Genomic DNA, 27,750 nt, shown 5'->3' on the forward strand with positions numbered 1-27,750 from the left:
ACAAAATAATAAAAACATTATAACTCAGTAGTGGCTTAAAGGATTGTGACATATGCTCTCAGTCTGTTTTGGGGGATGTTTAATTTCTGAGTTGCTGATCCGGAGGCAGTGACAAAGCAGCGGGCAAAGTGTTCGTGCCGCTCACTGGGCAATCCAATGCCAATACCTGTGTGCTCACCTACTTCGTGAATCCATGTAATTTATAAAACCAGCAGGTTAACTGGTCAATGTGTCACTGCATCCTATTATCTGTTCTCATACTAAATCACATTAAAACACACCGAGTGACTGAATAAAGAATAATGTCCCCCTGATATCCAAACACAGAAGATGGCATCTCAGGGTACAGATCACTGGAACAGAATAGCGGCATTCCAGAACTTTCAGTTACTGTGTAAAATGGCTTGCAAGGACTATCTAGTCAACTGCAGAATCAGAACATTAGCATTTCTGATAATATCAGAATGGTTATTTTTAAAGGGGAGTTTGATTCACAAGATGATTAGCCCCATTATGATTCGTAACACCATTTCAATGATATAGTTCATTCAAGACAAATAACACAGTATTTAGAAACTTAAAATATTTGTTCACAGGCCAGGCTCATGATTAAAAGCCATGGGCAATGCTAATACTGCTCTCTAAAGTTTTCCCTCTTCAAAGTACTAATACATGTACATGCTCAAGCAGATAAAATAATACACAGCCACACAGGCTAATTAAATATGCAAAGCAACAAATATAAATGTGTAAAACAATTTCCTTTAATTATGTCTTGTTTGGTTACACATTTAGGATGACCGTATAATTGAGCTTTGATCACCAGATGTATATATTTTTGCAACATTAGCAAATGCTGGATTACAAAATTAATACTATAACTAATAATTTTATAATATATGTCATCAGATCCTTGATCCAGATATTTTGTCCCTTATCTACTTGTCATGTATTTGTTTTGTGATTTTTAATACACACCAAAACAATATTCTGCTGGGAAGAAATGCAATGTATTATAATTTGATTTTGATTTTTATTCCCCTATTCACTCTTCATGCCTCTGGTTTCTTCTTTAGAGAGTAAGGAAGCTTTGTAAATTTTATATTCTGGTAATACCAACACACACACACATCACATAATTCTATTTTCTATGTTGCTGCTGCTTCAGTCGTGTCCGACTCTGTGCGACCCTATAGACGGCAGCCCACCAGGCTCCCTCATCCCTGGGATTCTCCAGGCAAGAGCACTGGAGTGGGTTGCCATTTCCTTCTCCAATGCATGAAAGTGAAAAGTGAAAGTGAAGTCGCTCGGTCGTGTGTGACTCTTAGCAACCCCACGGACTGCAGCCTACCAGGCTCCTCTGTCCATGGGATTTTCCAGGCAAGCGAACTGGAATGGAGTGCCATCGCCTTCTCCATTTTCTATGTTACAGTGAGTTTAAGTTTAGATAGTGAAATACTTACATGTTAAATGTGTGTATGTGTGTGTGTGTGCGCGCTCAGTCACGTCCAACCTTTTGGGACCCGATGGACTGTAGCCTCCCAGGCTTCTCTCTTCATGGAATTTCCCGGGCAAGAATACTGGAGTGGGTTGCCATTTCCATTTCTAAATTTCTCTGCAAACAGGCTTTCTACTGGATGCCAAAATGAAAATCTTACTGGGTGTAACTGTGTCCATATTAGAATATATTGAGAGGATTCAGAATTTTAAAGAGGAAATGACTATGATTCTCAAAGGTTTTAATAATATAGGATCAACTTCTAAAATAATGTAAAGCTTCTTCTAAAAAATACAGTGCTAATAAAAGGCAAATATTCCAATATATCGATCCAATCTTGAAACACAAAGCTTGCAAAAAGAGGAAAAATAATAACAGCCATCCACGGAGCACGTGCAACAGTAATGGGCTTTTGTACATTTTACTCTATCTCCCCTTTATGGAAGCTCTCATAACTGTCAGAGCCAAGATCCAATCCCAGGTATCCCCCACGATGCATCCGCTTTTCATCACTTTTCACCGCCTCCTGTAATACCATGGCTTCATTCTGAAACTGACCTCCCACTTGCTCCTCTCAGTGAAATAAAACATTCCATTTTTGAGACTTTTTATTTATTTTATTATTTAACTTTTCATTTTTATAAGCATATAGCCAGTTAACATTGCTGTGATAGTTTCAGTTGGACAGCAAAGGGACTTGGCCATACACACACATGTATCTGCTCTCCTACAAGCTGCCCTCCCATCCAGGCAGCCACATAACACTGAGCTGAATTCCATGTGCTCCGCAGTAGGTCCTTGTTGATTATCCATTTTAAATATTGGTGTGTATACATGTCCATTCTAAACTCCCTATCTGTCCTTTCCCCTTATTTTTCACCCCTCCAGCAAATAAAACACGCTTTTTGATATGCATTTTTCAAAGATTTTTCTAAATGTTAATCTAGAGAAACATTCTGAAGCAGTAGTAATCTGATGTAGCTTGTACATCACAAAGGCAAAAATAAAAGGATAATTGTTTTCCTCATTACAGCAAAAGATAATCCCTCAGATAGTTTGATAGGACAAATGCTTTTTGAATAAGACATTTTCAGGGTTGTTTCTGGCTGAAACTGATTTGTCATCTATCAAGTAAATGAAAGAATACACGTAGGCGGTGCAGCAGTAAAACCCTGTCTGCCAATGCGGAGCTGCCAGAGATGCGCGTGCCGCCCCTCGCTGGGAAGGGCCCCTGGGGGAGGAAACGGCAGCCCACGCCAGGACTCTAGCCTAGGGAATTCCGTGGACAGAGGCGCCTGGTGGATTCCAGTCCATGGAGTTGCAACGAGCTGGATACAACTAAGCACAAATACACACATCCTCATTTAACTACAACCATATCATGTCTTCTATTTTCTCTGTTGTATTTATTCACCTATGGAATAGGCAACAACTAGCAAGATCGCATGTCATATCTGATACTGATATTATGTCTTATCATTCTGCAAATATTAAATTATTCTGCAAATGACCTGAAGTTTCATCTTACCTGTGGATCAGCATAGGCAGGTTTAGGTACAGTGTGAATAAAAGTAGCTCGAAATGCTTATATACACTTACTCAATTATTGATGAAACCACAGGAGATTCTCTAAGGGGAATATGTCCTAATTACCTCCTGGATAAAAATAGAAACATGACAATTTACTCAATAAAAAAGAAAACAGTCCTGGAATGATTGGATGCATGCTAATATTTGTTGAATAAATAGAGTCCTTTGGTCCCTGATTTATAACAAAATTTTAGATTTACATTTCCATGATAATTATCGATGTTAATTATTTTTTCATACTAACCTGTTGTCTGTGTATCTACTTTGAAGAAAACATTTGTTCAAGGGGCTTGCAAATATATTCTCCCATTCTGCAAGTTGACTTCTTACTCTGCTTGACTCTTTCCTTTGCTGTATATATTTTTAGTTTGATGTATTCTCAGTTATCTAATTTTGCTTTTGTTGCCTGTGCTTATCCTGTCATATCCATGAAATTATTAATAAGTACAGGGTCATGAATACAGAATGAAGCAAGGCAAAGAATAATAGAATTTTGCCAAGAAAATGCACTGGTCATAGCAAACACCCTCTTCCAACAACACAAGAGAAGACTCTACATGTGGACATCACCAGATGGTCAACACCGAAATCAGATTGATTATATTCTTTGCAGCCAAAGATGGAGAAGCTCTATACAGTCAACAAAAACAAGACCAGGAGCTGACTGTGGCTCAGATCATGAACTCCTTATTGCCAAATTCAGACTTAAATTGAAGAAAGTAGGGAAAACCGCTAGACCATTCAGGTATGACCTAAATCAAATCCCTTATGATTATACAGTGGAAGTGAGAAATAGATTTAAGGGCCTAGATCTGATAGCTAGAGTGCCTGGTGAACTATGGAATGAGGTTCGTGACATTGCACAGGAGACAGGGATCAAGACCATCCCCATGGAAAAGAAATGCAAAAAAGCAAAATGGCTGTCTGGGGAGGCCTTACAAATAGCTGTGAAAAGGAGAGAGGCAAAAAGCAAAGGAGAAAAGGAAAGATATAAGCATCTGAATGCAGAGTTCCAAAGAATAGCAAGGAGAGATAAGAAAGCCTTCCTCAGCTATCAATGCAAAGAAATAGAGGAAAACAACAGAATGGGAAAGACTAGAGATCTCTTCAAGAAAATTAGAGATATCAAGGGAACATTTCATGCAAAGATGGGCTCGATAAAGGACAGAAATGGTATGGACCTAACAGAAGCAGAAGATATTAAGAAGAAGTGGCAAGAATACACAGAAGAACTATACAAAAAAGATCCTCATGACCAAGATAATCACGATGGTGTAATCACTCACCAAGAGCCAGACATTCTGGAATATGAAGTCAAGTGGGCCTTAGAAAACATCATTACGAATGAAGCTAGTGGAGGTGGTGGAATTCCAGTTGAGCTGTTTCAAATCCTGAAAGATGATGCTGTGAAAGTGTTGCACTTAATATGCCAGAAAATTTGGAAAACTCAGCAGTGGCCACAGGACTGGAAAAGTCAGTTTTCATTCCAATCCCAAAGAAAGGCAATGCCAAAGAATGTTCAAACTACCACACAATTGCACTCATCTCACACGCTAGTAAAGTAATGCTCAAAATTCTCCAAACCAGGCTTCAGCAATATGTGAACCATGAACTTCCAGAGTTAAAGCTGGTTTTAGAAAAGGCAGAGGAACCAGAGATCAAATTGCCAACATCTCTTGGATCATCGAAAAAGCAAGAAATTTCCAGAAAAACATTTATTACTGCTTTATTGACTATGCCAAAGCTTTTGATTGTGTGGATCACAATAAACTGTAGAAAATTCTGAAAGAGATGGGACTACCAGACCACCTGACCTGCCTCTTGAGAAACCTGTATGCAGGTCAGGAGGCAACAGTTAGAACTGGACATGGAACAACAGACTGGTTCCAAATAGGAAAAGGAGTTCGTCGAGGCTGTATATTGTCACCCTGTTTATTTAACTTATATGCAGAGTACATCATGAGAAATGCTGGGCTGGAAGAAGCACAAGCTGGAATCAAGATTGCTGGGAGAAATATCAGTTATCTCAGATATGCAGATGACACCACCTTTATGGCAGAAAGTGAAGAGGGACCTAAAAGCCTCTTGATGAAAGTGAAAGAGGAGAGCGAAAAAGTTGGCTTAAAGCTCAACATTCAGAAAACTAAGATCTTGGCATCTGGTCCCATCACTTCCTGGGAAATAGATGGGAAATCACTGGAAACAGTGTCAGACTTTATTTTGGGGGGCTCCAAGATCACTGCAGATGGTGATTGCAGCCATGAAATTAAAAGACGCTTGCTCCTTGGAACGAAAATTATGACCAACCTAGATAGCATATTCAAAAGCAGAGACATTACTTTGCCGACTAAGGTCTGTCTAGTAAAGGCTATGGTTTTTCCTGTGGTCATGAATGGATGTCAGAGCTGGACTGTGAAGAAAGCTGAACGCTGCAGAATTGATGCTTTTGAACTGTGGTGTTTAAAAGACTCTTGAGAGTCCCTTGGACTGAAAGGAGATCCAACCAGTCCATTCTGAAGGAGGTCAGCCCTGGGATTTCTTTGGAGGGAATGATGCTGAATCTGAAACTCCAATACTTTGGCCACCTCATGCGAAGAGTTAACTCATTGAAAAAGACTCTGATCCTGGGAGGGATTGGGGGCAGGAGTAGAAGGGATCGACAGAGGATGAGATGGCTGGATGGCATCACTGACTCAATGGACATGAGTCTGAGTGAACTCCGGGAGTTGTTGATGGACAGGGAGGCTTGGTGTGCTGTGATTCATGGGGTCACAAAAGTCGGTCACGACTGAGCGACTGAACTGAACTGAACTGAACAGTGTCATGAAGTTTTACCCTTATATAATCTGTGAATTTTTTAAGTTTAGGTCTTAATTTTAGGTCATTTGATTTTCATTCACGGTGAACGATGAGAGTTGACCTTCATTGTTTCTTATGTGAATACCCAGTTTTCCCAACACAATTTGCTGAAGTGACTGTCCTTTTCCCTTGGTGCATTGTTGACACTCTTGTCAAATATCAATTGACTAAATATATATAAATTAATATGCAAGCTTTTTATTCTGTTCTGTTGGTCTTTGCATCTGTCTTTATACCAATAGTATATTGTTCAAATAATGTAACTTTGTAACATATTTTGAAACCAGGATGCATGATGACTCCAATGTTTTCTGATAAGCACTGCATTGAATCTGTCATTGACCTGGGTAGTATGGATATTTTATCAAATTCAAATCAAAAGTACAATTGCATATAACCTAGAGCTGTTAGGATATCTATTATTGAAGAAGGAAAAATCAGCAAGTGTTGTCAAAGATATGGAGAAAAACCCCTTGGGCATTGATGATATAAAGGAAATTGGTACAGCCACTGTGGAAAATGTTATAAAGGTTTGTCAAAAAATTAAACCTACTATGTCATTTTCCAGTCATATCTGGATATTTATACAGAGATATAGAAATTAGAATCTTGGAGAGATATTGCATTCCCATGTTCACTCCAGCATTATTTACAATACTAAGATATAAAAACCACTTAAATGTCTATTTCTGGAAATATGGATTAAAAAAAAAACTGACATATACAAACAGTGAAACATTACCCAACTTTAATAAAGGAGGAAATCCTGACATTGCAATAATATAAAAGGATTTGGAGGTCATTTTTTAAGTGAAATAATTCAGACACAGAGAAGTAAATACTGAATGATCTAATTTACATGAGTTATCTGTAACAGCCAAACTCATATAAGCAAAGAGAGAAGTGTGGTGGTTTCTAGGGCCTGGGGAAGGGAGAAATGGAAAAGTGATCATCAGAGCATACAAAGTTTCGGTTATTTAAGTCAAATTAAGTTCAGGAGACCTTCTATACAATGTAGTCCCTATAGTTAATAATTCTCTTTTGTATACTCAAAGCTTCTAATAAGGTAGATGCTATGTTGTGTTTTTATTATAAAATTATAATTAAAAAAAGAGGCAGAGGAAACTTTGAGAAAGAAGGATATCTTTATGGCCTTGATAGTGGGCATGCTTTCATGGATGTACTCTTTCCCCAGATCTTCAGGAGGAGGGCATTAAATATGCACATAAGTTTACATATGTTGCAGCTCAATGGCAGGCTTCCCTGGTGGCTCAGTGGTAATGAATCTGTCTGCAATGTAGGATATGCAGGTTAGTATCCTTGGGTCAGGAAGATCCCCTGGAGAAGGGAGTGGTTACTTCCTCTGGTATTTTTGCCTGGAGAGTTCCATGGGCAGAGATGCCTTGTTGGCTAGAGTCATTGGGGATTTACAGTAGCTAAAACTCATACTTTTCTCTATCATGAACCCAGTGCCCTATAGTGAAATAGATAAATTTTCTAACAGGACGTAAATTGGAATCAAACACACTTTCATTCATAAACTCTTCTTCTTGCTCTACAGGCAAGAAGAGAGACATAAAAGCTTACTAGAAATTTATACCTACAAGAGTATCAGGAGAACTTAAATAAATATACTAGTATTTTATTTTATTGATGTGTCCACAAATTTTTATTTATCATTCTATATTTTTATTTAAAAAATCTGCACTAATTCTTAAAATTTTCCTTTCTTAAGCTTAAAAAGTTCACCAGTCAAGATTTATTGGTTGCGGTGTACTGAATCACAGAATACAATTTATAAATTCTAATTTTAAAGACACTTTTATATTTGAAAGGATGTTCATGACTAGGCTAATTTTCAGAAAAGATGATTCACCATTCTAATTTGGGGAAAGGCATAATGCAGTGACAGAAAGGCTTTTTAAAGTTTCTTATAGCATAGAATATCAGGACTCACCCAGTTTAATATCAATAAAATAGAGTTTATTATATATTTTATCTCATGCAAGTGTATGCATAGCTTAAAAAAGAAATTTTTTGTTTCTTTCTGGGGCCCATTAATTGCCTTTTATTTTTACACTTTGATTTTAAATTCTCTATTAATTTCATTGATTTAAGTAAAATTTATGTTATAGTTCACATATAGGCAACCTTCACAGACGCTTGATATTTTAACTTATGAAAATTATTTTAATCAACTGATTAAAGAATGCTCTGAAATTACACCATTTCCATGTAGTTGAACAAAATATACCTGAAAACTTGGGTCAATTAGTTTTTTTCTGTGTGTGTGTAGTTCAGAAATAACTTTTCCAAGTTAATGCTGCCACTAAGTGCTGATCTGAGATTTCCATGCAGTTTTTTTTTTTTTTAGTGACTTACTGCTTGTACTTTATTTTTCTTTTTTTTTTTTACATTTTGTTTTTTTTTTAATTTTTTAAATTTTAAAATCTGTAATTCTTACATGCGTTCCCAAACATGAACCCCCCTCCCACCTCCCTCCCCACAACATCTCTCTGGGTCATCCCCATACACCAGCCCCAAGCATGCTGCACCCTGCGTCAGACATAGACTGGCGATTCAGTTCTTACATGATAGTATACATGTTAGAATGCCATTCTCCCAAATCATCCCACCCTCTCCCTCTCCCTCTGAGTCCAAAAGTCTGTTATACACATCTGTGTCTTTTTTCCTGTCTTGCATACAGGGTCGTCATTGCCATCTTTCTAAATTCCATATATATGTGTTAGTATACTGCATTGGTGTTTTTCTTTCTGGCTTACTTCACTCTGTATAATCGGCTCCAGTTTCATCGATCTCATCAGAACTGATTCAAATGAATTCTTTCTAACGGCTGAGTAATACTCCATTGTGTATATGTACCACTGCTTTCTTATCCATTCATCTGCTGATGGACATCTAGGTTGTTTCCATGTCCTGGCTATTATAAACAGTGCTGCAATGAACATTGGGGTACATGTGTCTCTTTCAATTCTGGTTTCCTCGGTGTGTATGCCCAGAAGTGGGATTGCTGGGTCATAAGGTAGTTCTATTTGCAATGTTTTAAGGAATCTCCACACTGTTCTCCATAGTGGCTGTACTAGTTTGCATTCCCACCAACAGTGTAGGAGGGTTCCCTTTTCTCCACACCCTCTCCAGCATTTATTGCTTGCAGATTTTTGGATCGCAGCCATTCTGACTGGTGTGAAGTGGTACCTCATTGTGGTTTGGATTTGCATTTCTCTGACAATGAGTGATGTTGAGCATCTTTTCATGTGTTTGTTAGCCATCCATATGTCTTCTTTGGAGAAATGTCTATTTAGTTCTTCTGCCCATTTTTTGATTGGTTTGTTTATTTTTCTGGAATTGAGCTGCATAAGTTGCTTGTATATTTTTGAGATTAGTTGTTTGTCAGTTGCTTCATTTGCTACTATTTTCTCCCATTCAGAAGGCTGTCTTTTCACCTTGCTTATAGTTTCCTTTGTTGTGCAGAAGCTTTTAATTTTAATTAGATCCCATTTGTTTATTTTTGCTTTTATTTCCAGAATTCTGGGAGGTGGATCATAGAGGATCCTGCTGTGATTTATGTCGGAGAGTGTTTTGCCTATGTTCTCCTCTAGGAATTTTATAGTTTCTGATCTTACATTTAGATCTTTAATCCATTTTGAGTTTATTTTTGTGTGCGGTGTTAGAAAGTGATCTAGTTTAATTCTTTTACAAGTGGTTGACCAGTTTTCCCAGCACCACTTGTTAAAGAGATTGTCTTTACTCCATTGTATATTCTTGCCTCCTTTGTCAAAGATAAGGTGTCCATATGTGTGTGGATTTATCTCTGGGCTTTCTATTCTGTTCAATACAGTTTTTTTTTTTAACTCCAAATAAAGTTCTTAATTTCCACAGTTATTTTATTTCAAGCATATTAGTTAAGGAAAGGTTAGAATTGTAATGTCAATGAAATGTCTCCTGTATCTATCAGTTAATTTACATTTTGTGATGGAATCCTTGCTAGACTACCTACTGGTCCATTTTTCAAAATTCATTTGCATATTTGTATTTATTTTCTCTACCTAATTCCTGTTTTTCATCTTACTCTCTATAGTAAATATCTTTGTGTATGTTCCATGGATTTGAGAGAGAAAGAGAAAGCAACAGGAAGAGAAGGAAAGTAGGAGAGAGATTGGAGAGAAAAAGAAAGTAGAATTTTTAAAGATTAAGGTAATTTTTATGATGCTCCAAATTTATTAGTAGTATTAATTGATGGTTTATAGACTATTTTATTAATATAACAATTCAAACCTAATGATACATTATTATTTTTGTTTCTGTGTGTTCTCATGATTATTATGTAAGTTGTATGGATTTATACAGAAATCAAAATTTAATTGTTTTTTTTTTACACTAGACTTTTGTGAGAATTAAATGAACATTTTTTGGTGTGGTAAACTCATTCCTGTATTGTTTTTTTTTTTTAATCCCTAAGCCGTATCCGACTCTTTGGGACTCCATGGACTGTAGCCTGCCAGGCTCCTCTGTCCTTGGGATTTCCTATGCAAGAATACTGGAGTGAGTTGCCATTTCCTTCTCCAGGGGATCTTCCCAACCCAGGAATCAAGCCCAGGTCTCCTACATTGGCAGGCAGATTCTTTACCACTGACAAACCAGGGAAACCTTTAAATTCATACTTATCAATCTATTTATTTTATGCATTAGAAAGGTCTTCTACATGGATTTATGGAAACATTTCTGGGAAAATAAAGACGTGACTTTCTTCTAATAGCAAGCAGAAGCTTTATTCTTCTTGAGGTATGAACAATTAAATTCAATAAAAATGTAGCACATTTAACATCATAAATATAAATTATTAAATTCAACCTGACCCTGTATATGTCAGATTTCTCACTACTTTTAAATACTTTTTTAATTATGGCAAGCTGAAGGAAAAACAAAAGTTAACATGCCAAGTCTGCCCCTTAATGTGATGAATCTAATAATTAATTTTGTTTCAATAACTAAGATTTCAGTTGAGATACAAGAATGTCTTTAACTTAAAAAAAAAAAAAAGCCATACAGTTCCCTTTGTTCCTATACCACCAATTAACAAATAGTGTAATGACATTGGGGGAAAAAATAGAAACTCCATAAGCGATTATAATATAATAAAAGAACATCCACAGATTTTCTTTTTGACTTAAATATATTTCAAAAATATTTCCAAGGACTTTGCAAAGATAATAAGACCATGAACTGAGAAGCACCTCACATGTTACTGAGATAAAATTTGAAACCCATGGCGGATTCATGTTGATGTATGGCAAAAACTAATACAACATTGTAAAGTAATTAACCTCCAATTAAAATAAATAAATTTATATTTAAAAATAAATAAATAAATTTTAAAAAAGAAAGAAAATCAATACCCATATGATAAGCTGCAGAGGTCAAAATGAACAACTTAGTAACATGTATTTTTAGAAAAAAAAAAAGTAAAATCATATTGTTATTTTTTGCAAAAACAGTACATCTCCAAAATACTGTATGTTCTTCAATTAAACACTGGAAGCTAATGGAATAAGACAATGGTATTAAATGATTTTACTTAAACAGGCAGCCCTGCACAATAACTTGCAATGTTTAATTTATGCCATTTTCTACTTATCTGGAAGCACTTAAATAATTTTTATATTATTTTATTATTTAAAGCAAATCCGAACCTTGCTATGTGTCCTTACTTACTTCCATTTTTACAACTGTGAAAGTAAAAAGTCACTTCAAGTACCTCGTAGCAAAGCTAGTACGTAGTTGTATACTTTCCACAATAACATTTCAATATTGAAAGAATTACATTTATTCATACTTGTGGACTTTAAAATATGAAAACAGATGATAAAGAATGTAACAAAAAATAAGCTATAAAATAAACCACTTTAATTGACATGGTATTTTAACATGATTAGCCAACAACTAAATGTAATAACTTGTAATGTAATCCCATTTTAGGGAAAAATTTTCAGCTTAGAGTCTCTATTTAAGGAGGTGGCCCTATTAAAACTAAAACGATTTTACACCCCAAAAATATTAATGATAATGGAAGGATTGATAGAAGGAAGGAAAAATACATATAATAGTGATACAATTAACTTTGAAAGACATGCCCTTGCAATGAAAAGGAAGTTTGTTGGAAGCAGGGTTTAATATGAGCACAGTAGGGATGTTTTCTGTACCTTGTTCATTGTCCCCAATACCGAGGAATGGTGGCATCTACCAGGGCTCACAGAGTGTAAAGAGTCAAAAGAAAACAGGCAAAGCTGAGTCAGGACCAGGCCTGCAGGGAAAGCCAGGAAGACGTGGTGGAGCTGAGCTTGGGGCAAGCTCCATATGCCAATCAGTCCTACCTAACTCTGACTTGTGCTTGTCCTTTGTCATCCTTGAGAATTAACTGTAATCCTGGTAAATGCTAATGCCTAGTCTCTGTATTCTGTGATGAATTAGTGAATGAATTTACTGTCCATAAGTTCAGTTCAGTTCAGTCACTCAGTCATGTCCGACTCTTCGTGACCCCATGGACTGCAGCACACCAAGCTTCCCTGTCCTTCACCAATCCCAGAGTTTACCCAAACTCAGGTCCATTGAGGCAGTGATGCCATCCAACCATCTCATACTCTGTCGTCCCCTTATCGTCCCATACTCTGGATGAAATGATAAGAGGGAGAGAAATGCACCCACACAAACAGCATAAAAATAGCAACAGGCATTGTAACACACACGTGTGAACCACAGACTGGGAATAGACTGCTGCCAATGCAGAGATCTGAGGCTGGAGCAGAGTGATTAGAACTGAAGCCCAAAACAATGATTCCATGGAACATGATATGGGAGTAAATCAGCTGTGGTTTTCCTATTGATTGATTGACAGAACGTGGTCCACTGGAGAAGGGAATGGCAAGCCACTTCAGTATTCTTGCCTTGAGAATCCCATGAACAGTAGGAAAAGGCAAAATGATAGCATACCAAAAGAGGTCATTAGGTGCCCAATATGCTACTGGAGATCAGTGGAGAAGTAACCCCAGAAAGAATGAAGGGATGGAGCCAAAACAAAAACAATACCTAGTTGTGGATGTGACTGGTGATAGAAGCAAGATCCTCTAAAGAGCAATATTGCATACAAACCTGGAATGTCAGGTCCATGAATCAAGGCAAATTGGAAGTGGTCAAACAAGAGATGGCAAGGGTGAATGTCGACATCCTAGGAATCAGCGAACTAAAATGGACTGAATTGGGTGAATTTAACTCAGATGACCATTATATCTACTACTGCGGGCAGGAATCCCTCAGAAGAAATGGAGTAGTCATCATGGTCAATAAAAGGGTCCGAAATGCAGTACTTGGATGCAATCTAAAAAACGACAGAATGATCTCTGTTCGTCTCCAAGCAAACCATTCAATATCACAGTAATCCAAGTCTATGCCCCAACAAGTAACACTGAAGAAGCTGAAGTTGAACGGTTTTATGAAGACCTACAAGACCTTTTAGAACTAATACCCAAAAAAGATGTCCTTTTCATTATAGGGGACTGGAATGCAAAAGTAGGAAGTCAAGAAACACCTGGAGTAGCAGGCAAATTTGGCCTTGGAGTGCGGAATGAAGCAGGGCAAAGACTAATCGAGTTTTGCCAAGAAAACGCACTGGTCATAGCAAACACCCTCTTCCAACAACACAAGAGAAGACTCTACACATGGACATCACCAGATGGTCAACACTGAAATCAGATTGATTATATTCTTTGCAGCCAAAGATGGAGAAGCTCTATGTAGTCAACAAAAACAAGACCAGGACCTGACTGTGGCTCAGATCATGAACTCCTTATTGCCAAATTGAGACTGAAATTGAAGAAAGTAGGGAAAACCGCTAGACCATTCAGGTATGACCTAAATCAAATCCCTTATGATTATACAGTGGAAGGGAAAATAGATTTAAGGGCCTAGATCTGATAGATGGAGTGCCTGGTGAACTATGGAATGAGGTTCGTGACATTGTACAGGAGACAGGGATCAAGACCATCCCCATGGAAAAGAAATGCAAAAAAGCAAAAATGGCTGTCTGGGGAGGCCTTACAAATAGCTATGAAAAGGAGAGAGGCAAAAAGCAAAGGAGAAAAGGAAAGATATAAGCATCTGAATGCAGAGTTCCAAAGAATAGCAAGAAGAGATAAGAAAGCTTTCTTCAGCGATCAATGCAAAGAAATAGAGGAAAATAACAGAATGGGAAAGACTAGAGATCTCTTAAAAAAAATTAGAGATACCAAGGGAACATTTCATGCAAAGATGGGCTCGATAAAGGACAGAAATGGTATGGACTTAACAGAAGCAGAAGATACTAAGAAGAGGTGACAGGAATACATGGAAGAACTGTAAAAAAAGATCTTCATGACCCAGATAACCATGATGGTGTGATCACTAATCCAGAGCCAGACATCTTGGAATGTGAAGTCAAGTGGGCCTTAGAAAGCATCACTACGAACAAAGCTAGTGGAGGTGATGGAATTCCAGTGGAGCTGTTTCAAGTCCTGAGGGATGATGCTGTGAAAGTGCTGCACTCAATATGCCAGCAAATTTGGAAAACTCAGCAGGGGCTACAGGACTGGAAAAGGTCAGTTTTCATTCCAATCTTAAAGAAAGGCAATGCCAAAGAATTCTCAAACTACCACACAATTGCACTCATCTCACAGGCTAGTAAAGTAATGCTCAAAATTCTCCAAGCCAGGCTTCAGCAATACGTGAACCGTGACTTCCTGATGTTCAAGCTGGTTTTAGAAAAGGCAGAGGAACCAGAGATCAAATTGCCAACATCCACAGGATCATGGAAAAAGCAAGAGAGTTCCAGAAAAACATCTATTTCTGCTTTATTGACTATGTTGAAGCCTTTGACTGTGTGGATCACAATAACTGTGGAAAATTCTGAAAGAGATGGGAATACCAGACCACCTGACCTGCCTCTTGAGAAATCTGTATGCAGGTCAGGAAGCAACAGTTAGAACTGGACATGGAACAACAGACTGGTTCCAAATAGGAAAAGGAGTACGTCAAGGCTGTATATTGTCACCCTGCTTATTTAACTTGTATGCAGAGTACATCATGAGAAGCACTGGACTGGAAGAAGCACAAGCTGGAATCAAGATTGCCGGGAGAAATATCAATAACCTCAGATATGCAGATGACACCACCCTTATGGCAGAAAGTGAAGAGGAACTAAAAAGCCTCTTGATGAAAGTGAAAGAGGACAGCGAAAAAGTTGGCTTAAAGCTCAACATTCAGAAAACGATGATCATGGCATCCGGTCCCATCACTTCATGGGAAATAGATGAGGGGGAACAGTGGAAACAGTGTCAGACTTTTTTATGGCGGGGGGGGGGCTCCAAAATCACTGCAGATGGTGACGGCAGCCAAAAAATTAAAAGACACTTTTTCCTTGGAAGAAAAGTTATGACCAACCTAGATAGCATATTCAAAAGCAGAGACATTACTTTGTCAACTAAGGTCCGTCTAGTCAAGGCTATGGTTTTTCCTGTGGTCATGTATGGATGTGAGAGTTGGACTGTGAAGAAGGCTGAGCACCGAAGAATTGATGCTTTTGAACTGTGGTGTTGGAGAAGACTCTTGAGGGTCCCTTGGACTGCAAGGAGATCCACCAGTCCATTCTAAAGGAGATCAGCCCTGGGATTTCTTTGGAAGGAATGATGTTAAAGCTGAAACTCCAGTACTTTGGCCACCTCATGCGAAGATTTGACTCATTGGAAAAGACTCTGATGCTGGGAGGGATTGGGGGCTGGAGGAGAAATGGACGACAGAGGATGAGATGGCTGGATGGCATCATGGACTCGATAGACATGAGTCTGAGTGAACTCCGGGAGATGGTGATGGACAGGGAAGCCTGGCGTGCTGCGATTCACTGGGTCGCAAAGAGTTGGACACGACTGAGAGACTGAACTGAACTGAACTTTCCTATTGATTAGATTGCGTTTGCTTAAGCTAGTCCGATATATACTTATCAAATTACTAGTAATTGCAACTACAGTAACATAGCCATTTTGGATTATATGAGAAGAAAGTTGATACTACATATTTTAAGGTAAAGATTTCATGCTCATGGGACTGTGTGTGTGTAAATATACGTAGAATATATACCAGTATACATACATTGAAATCCTAACCCTCTGTAGTTCAGAATGTAACTATTATAGCAATAGGATTTTCATGGAGACAATTAACTCAAGTCTTTAGTCGTTGTTCCCAAGCCACTAAATCACTTTAGTTGATCTTGCTAAAATCTCAATCACTTCTGATTCTGTTGCAACCCCGTGAACAGAGGAGCTTGATGGACCCCATTGACCGTAGCCCACCAGACTTCTCTGTCCATGGTCTTTCCCAGGCAAAAATACTGGAGTGTGTTGCCATTTCCTTCTCTAGGGAATTTTCTTGACACAGGGATTGAACCCACATCTGTAGTGTCTCCTGCATTGGCAGGCTAATTCTTTACCACAGCACCATCTGAGAAACCATAATTCTAGGTACTTCTTCTGCATGTACATACTATGTACATACTTCTGTATGTAGTTTATTATTTATAAATTTAACAGAAGCATAACTGTATCTATTTTCTCTTGTTTATGGCTAGCTTTTTTCCTATATTTGTGTTTATTTTTCTTTAAAGCATAAAATTTATTTTTGTGATATTGAATTATGTTTAAGAATCACTTCAATGCTGAATGATACACACACACACATGCATACACACACACTATTCAGCAACACACTTGCATAGTATGGATTTGCAACTATAACTAATATCAGTGAACATGGCTTAGTTTTGATATTTAGTAGAAGAAACTGTATGAATAGAAGCGAGGAGAGTATCCCAAACAGGAGAAATTAGAGCAGAGATATGCATAGGAATAAATACAATAAGGGCTTCCCTGATGGCTCAAGCAGTGAAGAAGAACCTGCGTGCAATCCAGGAGATCCAGGTTCGACCCCTGGGTCATGAAGAACCCCTGAATTATGAAATGGCAACTCATCTCAGTATTCTTGCCTAGAGAATTCCATGGACAGAGGAGCCTGGTGGGTTATAGTCCACAAGGTTGCAAAGAGATGGAGACGACTGAGCTACCAGCACTTTCAAATACAGGTAATATAGGTGAGAGGGTTCTGCACAAGAACTGTTGAATTATGATTTAAACTTAATCCCAATTCAGAAAAGTATCATTAGATTGGACTCTAAATCTCAAAAGATTGTCTTGGATTTAAAAATAAGGATGCTCCTTTAAGAAGAAAATGAGTTTTTGAAAAATTGTAATTAAAAGTTAATAAATACAAATGAACAAAAGCAGGAAAGGAGAACACTACATCTTAAACTTATCTCTGAAGGACACATGTCCTTGTAATGAAAATGAGGTCTATTGGAAGCAAGGCTTAAACAGGCGTGTAGGAGAGACCCTTCTGTAACGAGGTTCTCGGGCCTGAGCATGAGGAGTGGGGGTTTCTGCAGGGGCCTATCAGAGTTGAAAGGGTCCAAGGAACAGAGAGCTAAAATCTGAGTCAGCGCCAGACCTGTAATCTAATCCATAAAGGGGGACTGGGGCTCAGCTGTGGAAAGAACTGAATACACAGGCCAGCTATACACTACTCTCTGAATTGTATTTGTCTTTTTTAATGTGCGATCGTGATAGATGTCAATGCCTGGACTTTATTTTCTGTGAGAAATTAAAGATTTGTTTAGCACTCAAGCTCTGAATGAAAAAACAAAAATGGAAGAAATGCATCCTTACCAATCAGCACGGTAGTTAATACCAGGAATTTGAACATGTTATCTGTGTTCCCCAAACCACAGATTGGGATTAGATAGCTGCCAATGAATAAATCTAAGGATAGAGCAGAATGCTTTGAAATGAATTCAGATACCAATGACTCCATGCTATGGGATCATATGAACTGTGGGTTTTCTATTGATTAGTTGGTATTTAATCAAGCTAGTCAGATATAATGTTAATTACAGTTGTGAATACTGGGGACTATACATTCAAGTTTATATCAAGATGAAAGAAGCTTTTAATTTTAATTAGATCCCATTTGTTTATTTTTGCTTTTATTTCCAGAATTCTGGGAGGTGGATCATAAAGGATCCTGCTGTGATTTATGTCTGAGAGTGTTTTGCCTATGTTCTCCTCTAGGAGTTTTATAGTTTCTGATCTTACATTTAGATCTTTAATCAATGGGATCTAATTAAAATTAAAAGCTTCTGTACAACAAAGGAAAATATAAGCAAGGTGTAAAGACAGCCTTCTGAATGGGAGAAAATAATAGCAAATGAAACAACTGACAAACAACTAATCTCAAAAATATACAAGCAACTTATGCAGCTCAATTCCAGAAAAATAAATGACCCAATCAAAAAATGGGCCAAAGAACTAAATAGACATTTCACCAAAGAAGACATACGGATGGCTAACAAACACATGAAAAGATGCTCAACATCACTCATTATTAGAGAAATGCAAATCAAAACCACAATGAGGTACCACTTCACACCAGTCAGAATGGCTGCGATCCAAAAATCTGCAAGCAATAAATGCTGGAGAGGGTGTGGAGAAAAGGGAACCCTCCTACACTGTTGGTGGGAATGCAAACTAGTACAGCCACTATGGAGAACAGTGTGGAGATTCCTTAAAAAATTGCAAATAGAACTACCTTATGAACCAGCAATCCCACTTCTGGGCATACACACCGAGGAAACCAGAATTGAAAGAGACACATGTACCCCAATGTTCATCGCAGCACTGTTTATAATAGCCAGGACATGGAAACAACCTAGATGTCCATCAGCAGATGAATGGATAAGAAAGCAGTGGTACATATACACAATGGAGTATTACTCAGCCATTAAAAAGAATTCATTTGAATCAGTTCTGATGAGATGGGTGAAACTGGAGCCAATTATACAGAGTGAAGTAAGCCAGAAAGAAAAACACCAATACAGTATACTAACACATATATATGGAATTTAGGAAGATGGCAATGACGACCCTGTATGCAAGACAGGAAAAAAGACACAGATGTGTATAACGGACTTTTGGACTCAGAGGGAGAGGGAGAGGGTGGGATGATTTGGGAGAATGGGAATTCTAACATGTATACTGTCATGTAAGAATTGAATCGCCAGTCCATGTCTGACGTAGGGTGCAGCTTGCTTGGGGCAGGTGCATGGGGATGACCCAGAGAGATGTTGTGGGGAGGGAGGTGGGAGGGGGGTTCATGTTTGGGAACGCATGTAAGAATTAAAGATTTTAAAATTTAAAAAAAAAAGAAAAAAAAAAGAAAGAAAAAAAATAAGAAAAAGAAACAGGGCACTCAAAGCAGGTGCACTGGGATGACCATGAGGGATGGAATGGGGAGGGAGGTGTGGGGGGGTTTGGGATTGGGGGGACACATGTGTACCCTTGACTGATTCATGCCAACGTATGGCAAAAACCACCACAATATTGTAATTAGCCTACAATTAAAATAATTTAATTAAAAAGGCAAAAAAAAAAAAAAAAGATGAAAGAAGAAAGGAATACATAATATGCTAAAGAAAAGTCGCATACACAGATGCCTGTGTGTGTGTGTTGTGTCAATCAACATGCCTTTTACATATAAGCATTTATATGTGTGTGTATGTGTGTGTGTGATAATATGTGTGGATACATCTATCAGTAAGAAAATATTAGCGTATAGATGGATGATACAATTTTTTCTGCATATAAAATAACATAGATTGAAATTTAAGTTTGATCTTTATATTAAAATATCCAGGAAGAAGAGAAATATATTAATGAACCAAAACGAAGCATTTTCTTCATGTCTTCTTGATATTATATACAGAACCTCACTCTCAATTTTTTAATATTTACTGTGAAAATATACTTTATTGATAAGCCAAATTTTCCCAAACACTTTTTTCATTGCCTCTTTAACGTCTTTGTTCCTTAAACTATAGATGATGGGATTCAGCATGGGAATTACAATGCTATAAAATATAGACACAATCATATCATGATCTGTGGCATAGCTGGAACTTGGTCTCACATACATGAAGAGAACAGTACCATGAAACATGGACACTCCAGTTAAGTGAGAACCACATGTGGAAAGCACTCTCCTTCTCCCTACAGCAGATGGCATCCTCAGAACGGCCAGCAGGATGAGGCCATAGGAGATCAGGACAATCAGGACAGTGACCATCTCAATAGAGCCCGCAAAGTAGAAGAGCAGAAGCTGGTTCGTGTGAGTGTCAGAGCAAGAAATAGCGAGGAGGGGAGGGATGTCACAGAACACATGTCTGATTTCATTGGAGGCACAAAAGGAGAGGCTGAAAGTGGCCACTGTGTGTACAGCAGCATGCAAGATGCCACCCACATAGGAAGCAATGCTGAGTGGCACGTAGACTCTGGGAGCCATGCTGACTGAATACAGGAGGGGGTTGTAGATGGCCACATAGCGATCATAGGCCATTCCGGCCAAGAGAAAACATTCTGTGGTTCTAAAAGTAACAGCAAGGAACATCTGTGTTGCACATTCAAGGAAGGAAATGGCTTTGTTCTTTGACATAAAATCTACTAACATTTTTGGTGTAATTACTGAGGAATAGCAGGCATCCACAGATGAAAGCACACTCAGAAAATAGTACATGGGGTTGTGGAGCCGGCAATCCCCAATGACTAATACAACCAGGCCCAAATTTCCAATCAGCGTGAAGAGGTAAATTGCTAGAAACAAGAAGAATAAGATGATTTGCAGTTCAAGATTGTCTGTGAAGCCTTTCAGTAAAAAGGATGTTACTTCGGTGACATTCTTCATCTTGATGCCTCATGGAATAAACTCAAATATTTTCAAAGAATTGCAATTCACTTCCTACCAAAAGAATGAATAACATTGTGACTCAATGGAATGTGATTTGTGTCCTCATATTTATTTTTGCCAGAGTATAATTTTCCAGGTGTAGTTCAGAACAGTGGGTCAAGTGTTCATGCCACTCACTGAAGACTCAAGCGGGAAAATACGTGTATTCATTCACTCATGGGCTGAATTCATGCCATCTAAATCCATTAGATAAACCAGTTAATTTACCACTGCATTCTATTAGTTGTTTCCATATTAAATGACCTTAAAACACCAAATATTGGCTAAAATCAATTTCCTTCTTACATACAATAACATGACCTACTGTATCAGTGTGCAGATAACTTGAATAGAATATCAGCAATCTAGTTACATTTAGTAACTGTTTAAAATGTTTTCTTATAATTTGCTTATGCATAGAATGAAACATTAATATTGATTTTACAAGGTGGAGCAAATACTGTACTATAAAATATATTAATATTTCTGAATCTTCAAAATATTGTTAAATAGATAATGCTAAATTAGGTTGGTCTTGCAGAGTAGCAACCTCTCAGACTGGAACATTTTATGTGCTATTCCTAAATTCTTTCTAACTGTATTAGCCCTTATTAGGCGTATCCAAAGGAAATAATCAAGATTTTCAAGATGATGGGCCACTATTAAACAATTATATTGCAACTTATAGTTCATTTAAATGTATTTCTGAGATATCTAGCATTATATTTCTTTTTTATTACTAAATAATCAGTCATATTTATTATTTTCAGATATCTAAAGTCTCTGATTTCCAATGGTCTAAAAACTTGTGGTGAAAAGGTGAATTTCTCTGAAAACAAATCAATTTTTTAAATTATTATACTTGTTTAGACATGGTTTACTGTGATTCCAGTGAATTATCAACTAGACAATCCAAGTCACAATTAAAGTCACTTATAAAAATTGTAACTAAATTATGACAATAATAATCAAATATAAACATCAATTTAATCCTTTGTATTTTCTTTGCTGTATTTGTTCACCTATGTGATAGAAAACAACTATTAATAAAAGGATTACACAGCATATCTGATCTTGTTAGGTCCAAACTCCTAAAATATTCAGCAAATGTCCTGAAGTTCTCTCTTACCTCAGCCAAAGCAGGTTTTGATGTCCTTTGAATACAATTAACTCAAGCTGCTTATATCTACCTACTCAACTGTTGATGAAACCACAGGAGAGTCCCCAAGGGGAATATACGCCAATTATAATCTAGTTCAAAATAGCAACATGGTGACTCATTCAATAAAAAACAAAATGGTCCTGGAATAAATTCATGACCCACTAATATTTGTTGAATAAGTAATGTCATTCAGCCTCAGATTTATAACAATGCTTTATATTTGTATTTCTGTAATAACTAGTGGTATTAAGTATTTTTTCAGCTAACCTGTTGTCCATTTGTATGTCTTCTTTGGGGAAAAGTCTGTTCAGGTGATCTGCAAACATTTTTTCCTACTCTGTAGGAGGCCTTCTTACTCTATGGGTTCTTTCCTTTGCTGTATATAATTTTAGTGTGATGCATGCACCTTTATCTGATTCTGCTGTTGTTGCCTGTCCTTATGTTGTCATATCTATGAAATTATCACTAGACTTAGTGTCATGAGGATTTTCACTTATATTTCTTCTGAGAGTATTATAGTTTCATGTACTATGTTTAAGCCTAAGTTGACTTTTGTTCATGGTTTAATGAGGGTTGATTTTCATTCTTTTGCATGTGAATATCCAGCTTTTCCAACAGCGACTATCCTTGATTGATATTAGAATCTTGGTGAGATATTGCACTCCCATGTTCTTTGCAGTATCACTCCCAACAGCCAAGATATGAGAACCACATAAATATCGTTAAGAAAAATGTATTTTAAAAATCTGGTGCATACATATACAATGAAATATTACTCAGCTTTAATAACTGAGAAAATACTGTCATTGCAATAATATGGATGAACGTGGAGGACTTTTGCTAAGTTAAATAAATCAGACACAGAAAGACAAACACTGGGTGATCTCATTTATATGAATTATCTAAAATAGACAATCTCACAGAAGCAGAGAGTAGAATGGTGGTTTCCAGGGACTGGGGGAAGGGGGAATTTGGAAGCTGATGGTCAAACATAGAAAGTTTGAACTGTTTGAATTAAATAAGTTCAGGAAATCTATTATATAGTGTTCAGTTCAGTTCAGTCACTCAGTCGTGTCCGACTCTTTGCAACCCCATGAATCACAGCATCCCAGGCCTCCCTGTCCATCACCAACTCCTGGAGTTCACACAGAGTCACGTCCGTTGAGTCAGTGATGCCATCCAGCCATCTCATCCTCTGTCGTCCCCTTCTCCTCCTGACCCCAATCCCTCCCAGCATCAGACTCTTTTCCAATGAGTCAACTCTTCGCATGAGGTGGCCAAAGTACTGGAGTTCAGCTTTAGCATCAGTTCTTCCAAAGAAATTCCATTGCTGATCTCCTTCAGAATGGACTGGTTGGATCTCCTTGCAGTCCAAGGGACTCTCAAGAGTCTTCTCAAACACCACAGTTCAAAAGCATCAGTTCTTCGGCACTATGCCTTCTTCACAGTCCAACTCTCACATCCATACAAGACAACAGGAAAAACCATAGCCTTGATGTCTCTGCTTTTCAATATGCTATCTAGGTTGGTCAGAACTTTTCTTCCAAGGAGTAAGCCTCTTTTAATTTCATGGCTGCAGTCACCATCTGCAGTGATTTTGGAGACCAAAAAAATAAAGTCTGACACTGTTTCCACTGTTCCCCCATCTATTTCCCATGAAGTGATGGGACCGGATGCCATGATCTTCGTTTTCTGAATGTTGAGCTTTAAGCCAACTTTTTCCACTCTCCTCTTTCACTTTCATCAAGAGGCTTTTTAGCTCCTCTTCACTTTCTGCCATAAGGGTGGTGTCATCTGCATATCTGAGGTTATTGATATTTCTCCCGGCAATCTTGATTCCAGCTTGTGTTTCTTCCAGTCCAGCATTTCTCATGATGTACTCTGCATGTAATTTAAATAAGCAGGGTGACAATATACAGCCTTGACGTACACCTTTTCCTATTTGTAGTGCCTAAAATTAACAAAACTGTTTTGTATACTCACAATTCTAAGAAGGTAGATCTTATGTTGAAATTATAACAGCAATAAAGGAAACGAAAGAAAACTTAGGAGGTAAGGATTCGCTAATGGACGTGATAGTGGTGATGTTTTCATGGGTGTCAGTTCAGTTCAGTTCATTTCAGTCGCTCAGTCATGTCCGATTCTTTGAGACCCCATGAACTGCAGCAAACCAGGCCTCCCTGTCCACCACCAACTCCCAGATTCACCCAAATTCATGTCCATCGAGTCTGTGATGCCATCCAGCCATTTCATCCTCTGTCGTCCCCTTCTCCTCCTGCCCCCAATCCCTCCCAGCATCAGGCTCTTCTCCAATGAGTCAACTCTTCCCATGAGGTGGCCAAAGTACTGGAGTTTCAGCTTCAGCATCAGTCCTTCCAATGAACACCCAAGACTGATCTCCTTTAGGATGGACTGGTTGGATCTCCTTGCAATCCAAGGGACTCTCAAGAGTCTTCTCCAACACCACAGTTCAAAAGCGTCAATTCTTTGGTGTTCAGCTTTCTTCACAGTCCAACTCTCACATCCATACATGACCACTGGATAAACCATAACCTTGACTAAATAGACCTTAGTCGGCAAAGTAATGTCTCTGCTTTTCAATATGCTGTCTAAGTTGGTCATAACTTTCCTTCTAAGGAGTAAGCATCTTTTAATTTCATGGCTGCAGTCACCATCTGCAGTGATTTTGGAGCCCCCAAAATAAAGTCTGATACTGTTGCCACTGTTTCCCCATCTATTTGCCGTGAAGTGATGGGACCAGATACCATGATCTTTACATATTTCAAGCTGCAGATGGATAATTTCCCCAACTCTCATGTAGACTCAATCATTGGGTCACAAAGTGAACGTGGGAGAGCAAAACTGTTGACACTCTAGGTCACTGCATTTTTCAGAAATTCACAGAAGAAACTGTCTTCCAAAAGGACTGAGCTTCACCTTTAGGAAGCTGAGAAATGAATGACAATGACTAGGCCAAGACGTTGGGGAGGAAAGCTTGAAATAAGGGAGGTGCTTTCTGTAAGAAGTGGGTCTCAGAAAGTACTATTATTATAGCAACATACAATGTCGAACATGTAGGCACCAGTTTGGAAGCTAAGATTTATCTAGCTGTGGGACTCAAGAAACTCTAGGTAGAAGCTATAATGAATTAGGCTTCAGTTTAGTTGCTCAGTCATGTCTGACACTTTGAGACCTCTACTGAAAGTTAAAATAGTTAGAAAATGACCATATTTGAAGATTATAAAAACATATGAGACATCATTTGAGCATGATTTTAAAATGTTAACTTCACCAATTCAACATAGACATGCATATATATAAGGCTTCACCAGTGGCTCAGTGTTAAATAATCTGCAATGCACGAAATGCAGGAGACGTGAGTTTGAAATCAAGATTGGGAAGATTCCCAGAGGAGAATCTACTCCAGTATTGTTGCCTAGAAAGTCCCATGGACCTAGTGGACTGCAGTCCATAGAGTCACAAAGAGTTGGACATGACTGAGTGAGTAATATATATATATATTAATATATATATTAATTAAATATTATATAGTTGTATTATAATATAATACATATTAAATATTATAAATATATATATTTCCTTATGATACTCAAAATGTCCAGCTCATTTAAACATAGAGGGAGGAGTAGTTGGAAAAAGCGTATATTATATTAATAGTATATATAATAATATACTTTTTCTAACTACTAATTACTAATTAAGGATCAACCTAATCAATATAATAGCATATAACTTATACATTAATAAAAAGAAAATTTTTGTTTCACTTTTCTAGGTTTTTTTACTGACTGACATCTCACTATTCCTACTTGACTATACTTTCTCAGACTTCTTTGTTTTTTCATGTAAACTGTAGAGTCAGAAGATCTATTTTTATAAAAGACTTGTTTAATTTTACTTGTAGTTGTATTAAATCTGTATATAGGTTAATTTAGAGTTGCATTTAATTGATGGATCCTGTCTTCACAGTTGGGCTACCTGTCAGTATTATCTTTTTTTTCTTCTTCTTTTGTTTATTTACATTCAGATTTTAAAACCAACATTCCTTTTTACTAGCCTGAACTTCCAGATGTTCAAGTTGGTTTTAAAAAAAGCAGAGGAACCAGAGATCAAATTGCCAACATCCGCTGGATCATCAAAAAAGCAAGAGAGTTCCAGAAAAACATCTATTTCTGCTTGATTGACTATGTTGAAGCCTTTGACTGTGTGGATCACAATAAACTGTGGAAAATTCTGAAAGAGATGGGAATACCAGACCACCTGATCTGCCTCTTGAGAAATTTGTATGCAGGCCAGGAAGCAACAGTTAGAACTGGACATGGAACAACAGACTGGTTCCAAATAGGAAAAGGAGTACGTCAAGGCTGTATATTGTCACCTTGCTTATTTAAATTCTATGCAGAGTACATCATGAGAAATGCTTGGCTGGAAGAAGCACAAGCTGGAATCAAGATTGTTGGGAGAAATATCAATAACCTCAGATATGCAGATGACACCACCCTTATGGCAGAAAGTGAAGAGGAACTAAAAAGCCTCTTGATGAAAGTGAAAGAGGAGAGTGGAAAAAGTTGGCTTAAAGCTCAACATTCAGAAAACGAAGATCATGACATCTGGTCTGATCACTTCATGGCAAATAGATGGGGAAACAGAGGAAACAGAGTCAGACTTTATTTTTGGGGGCTCCAAAATCACTGCAGATGGTGATTGCTGCCATAATATTAAAAGACGCTTACTCCTTGGAAGAAAAGTTATGACCAACCTAGATAGCATATTCAAAAACAGAGACATTACTTTCCCAACAAAGGTCTGTCTAGTCAAGGCTATGGTTTTTCCAGTGGTCATGTATGGATGTGAGAGTTGGATTGTGAAGAAAGCTGAGTGTCAAAGAACTGATGCTTTTGAACCGTGGTGTTGGAGAAGACTCTTGAGAGTCCCTTGGACTGCAAGGAGATCCAACCAGTTCATTCTGAAGATCAGCCCTGGGATTTCTTTGGAAGGAATGATGCTAAAGCTGAAACTGCAGTACTCTGGCCACCTCATGCAAAGAGTTGACTCATTGGAAAAGACTCTGATGCTGGGAGGGATTGGGGGCAGGAGGAGAAGGGGACAATAGAGGATGAGATGGCTGGATGGCATCACCGACTGGAAGGACGTGAGTCTGAGTGAACTCCGGGAGTTGGTGATGGACAGGGAGGTCTGGCGTGCTGTGATTCATGGGGTCACAAAGAGTCAGACACGACTGAGCGACTGAACTGAACTGAACTGAATCTCTTAATTTAGAACTTTGGTATCTGTGTGTTTGCCACAGATTACTTATGTACAAAGTGTTACTAATCGATTTTCGGAAGTGGAGTCTTTACATTCCACAGATATGGAACCCTATACACTCAAAATGTCTGACCTTTCTCTCCTCCATTTCTCTCACATTCTAACGCTCTATAACACAGAAGATTGTAGTGACCCGTGCGCCATCACATCTCTCCCTCAGTCCTTCCTATCTGTGTTTTCACATCTCATCATTCTTACTGAGCTTTCTTACATAGCTGCATCTCTTTGCTTGGGCTGTGCTGGGGCTCCGCTGCTGCAGGGGCTCTGCTATAGTGTAGGTGATGGCGGCTGCTCTCCAGCTGCCCTGCGTGGGCTTCTGCTCTTGTGGAGCAGAAAGTGAACGTGCAAGTTGCTCTGTCAT

General features: G+C 38.0%; 1 protein-coding gene across 1 annotated transcript; it reads right to left on the reverse strand.

Moving 5' to 3' along the window:
- On the reverse strand, window positions 36-27,750 carry LOC106502922 (olfactory receptor 1086-like). Its single transcript, XM_018058882.1, is given in 5 exon segments — window positions 36-178; window positions 17,770-17,862; window positions 19,891-20,892; window positions 20,895-20,940; window positions 27,601-27,750. Coding segments are annotated over 5 exon segments (1,434 nt in total).

Source organism: Capra hircus, chromosome 15, assembly GCF_001704415.2.
Source record: "Capra hircus breed San Clemente chromosome 15, ASM170441v1, whole genome shotgun sequence".
NCBI classification, from domain to species: Eukaryota; Metazoa; Chordata; class Mammalia; order Artiodactyla; family Bovidae; genus Capra; species Capra hircus.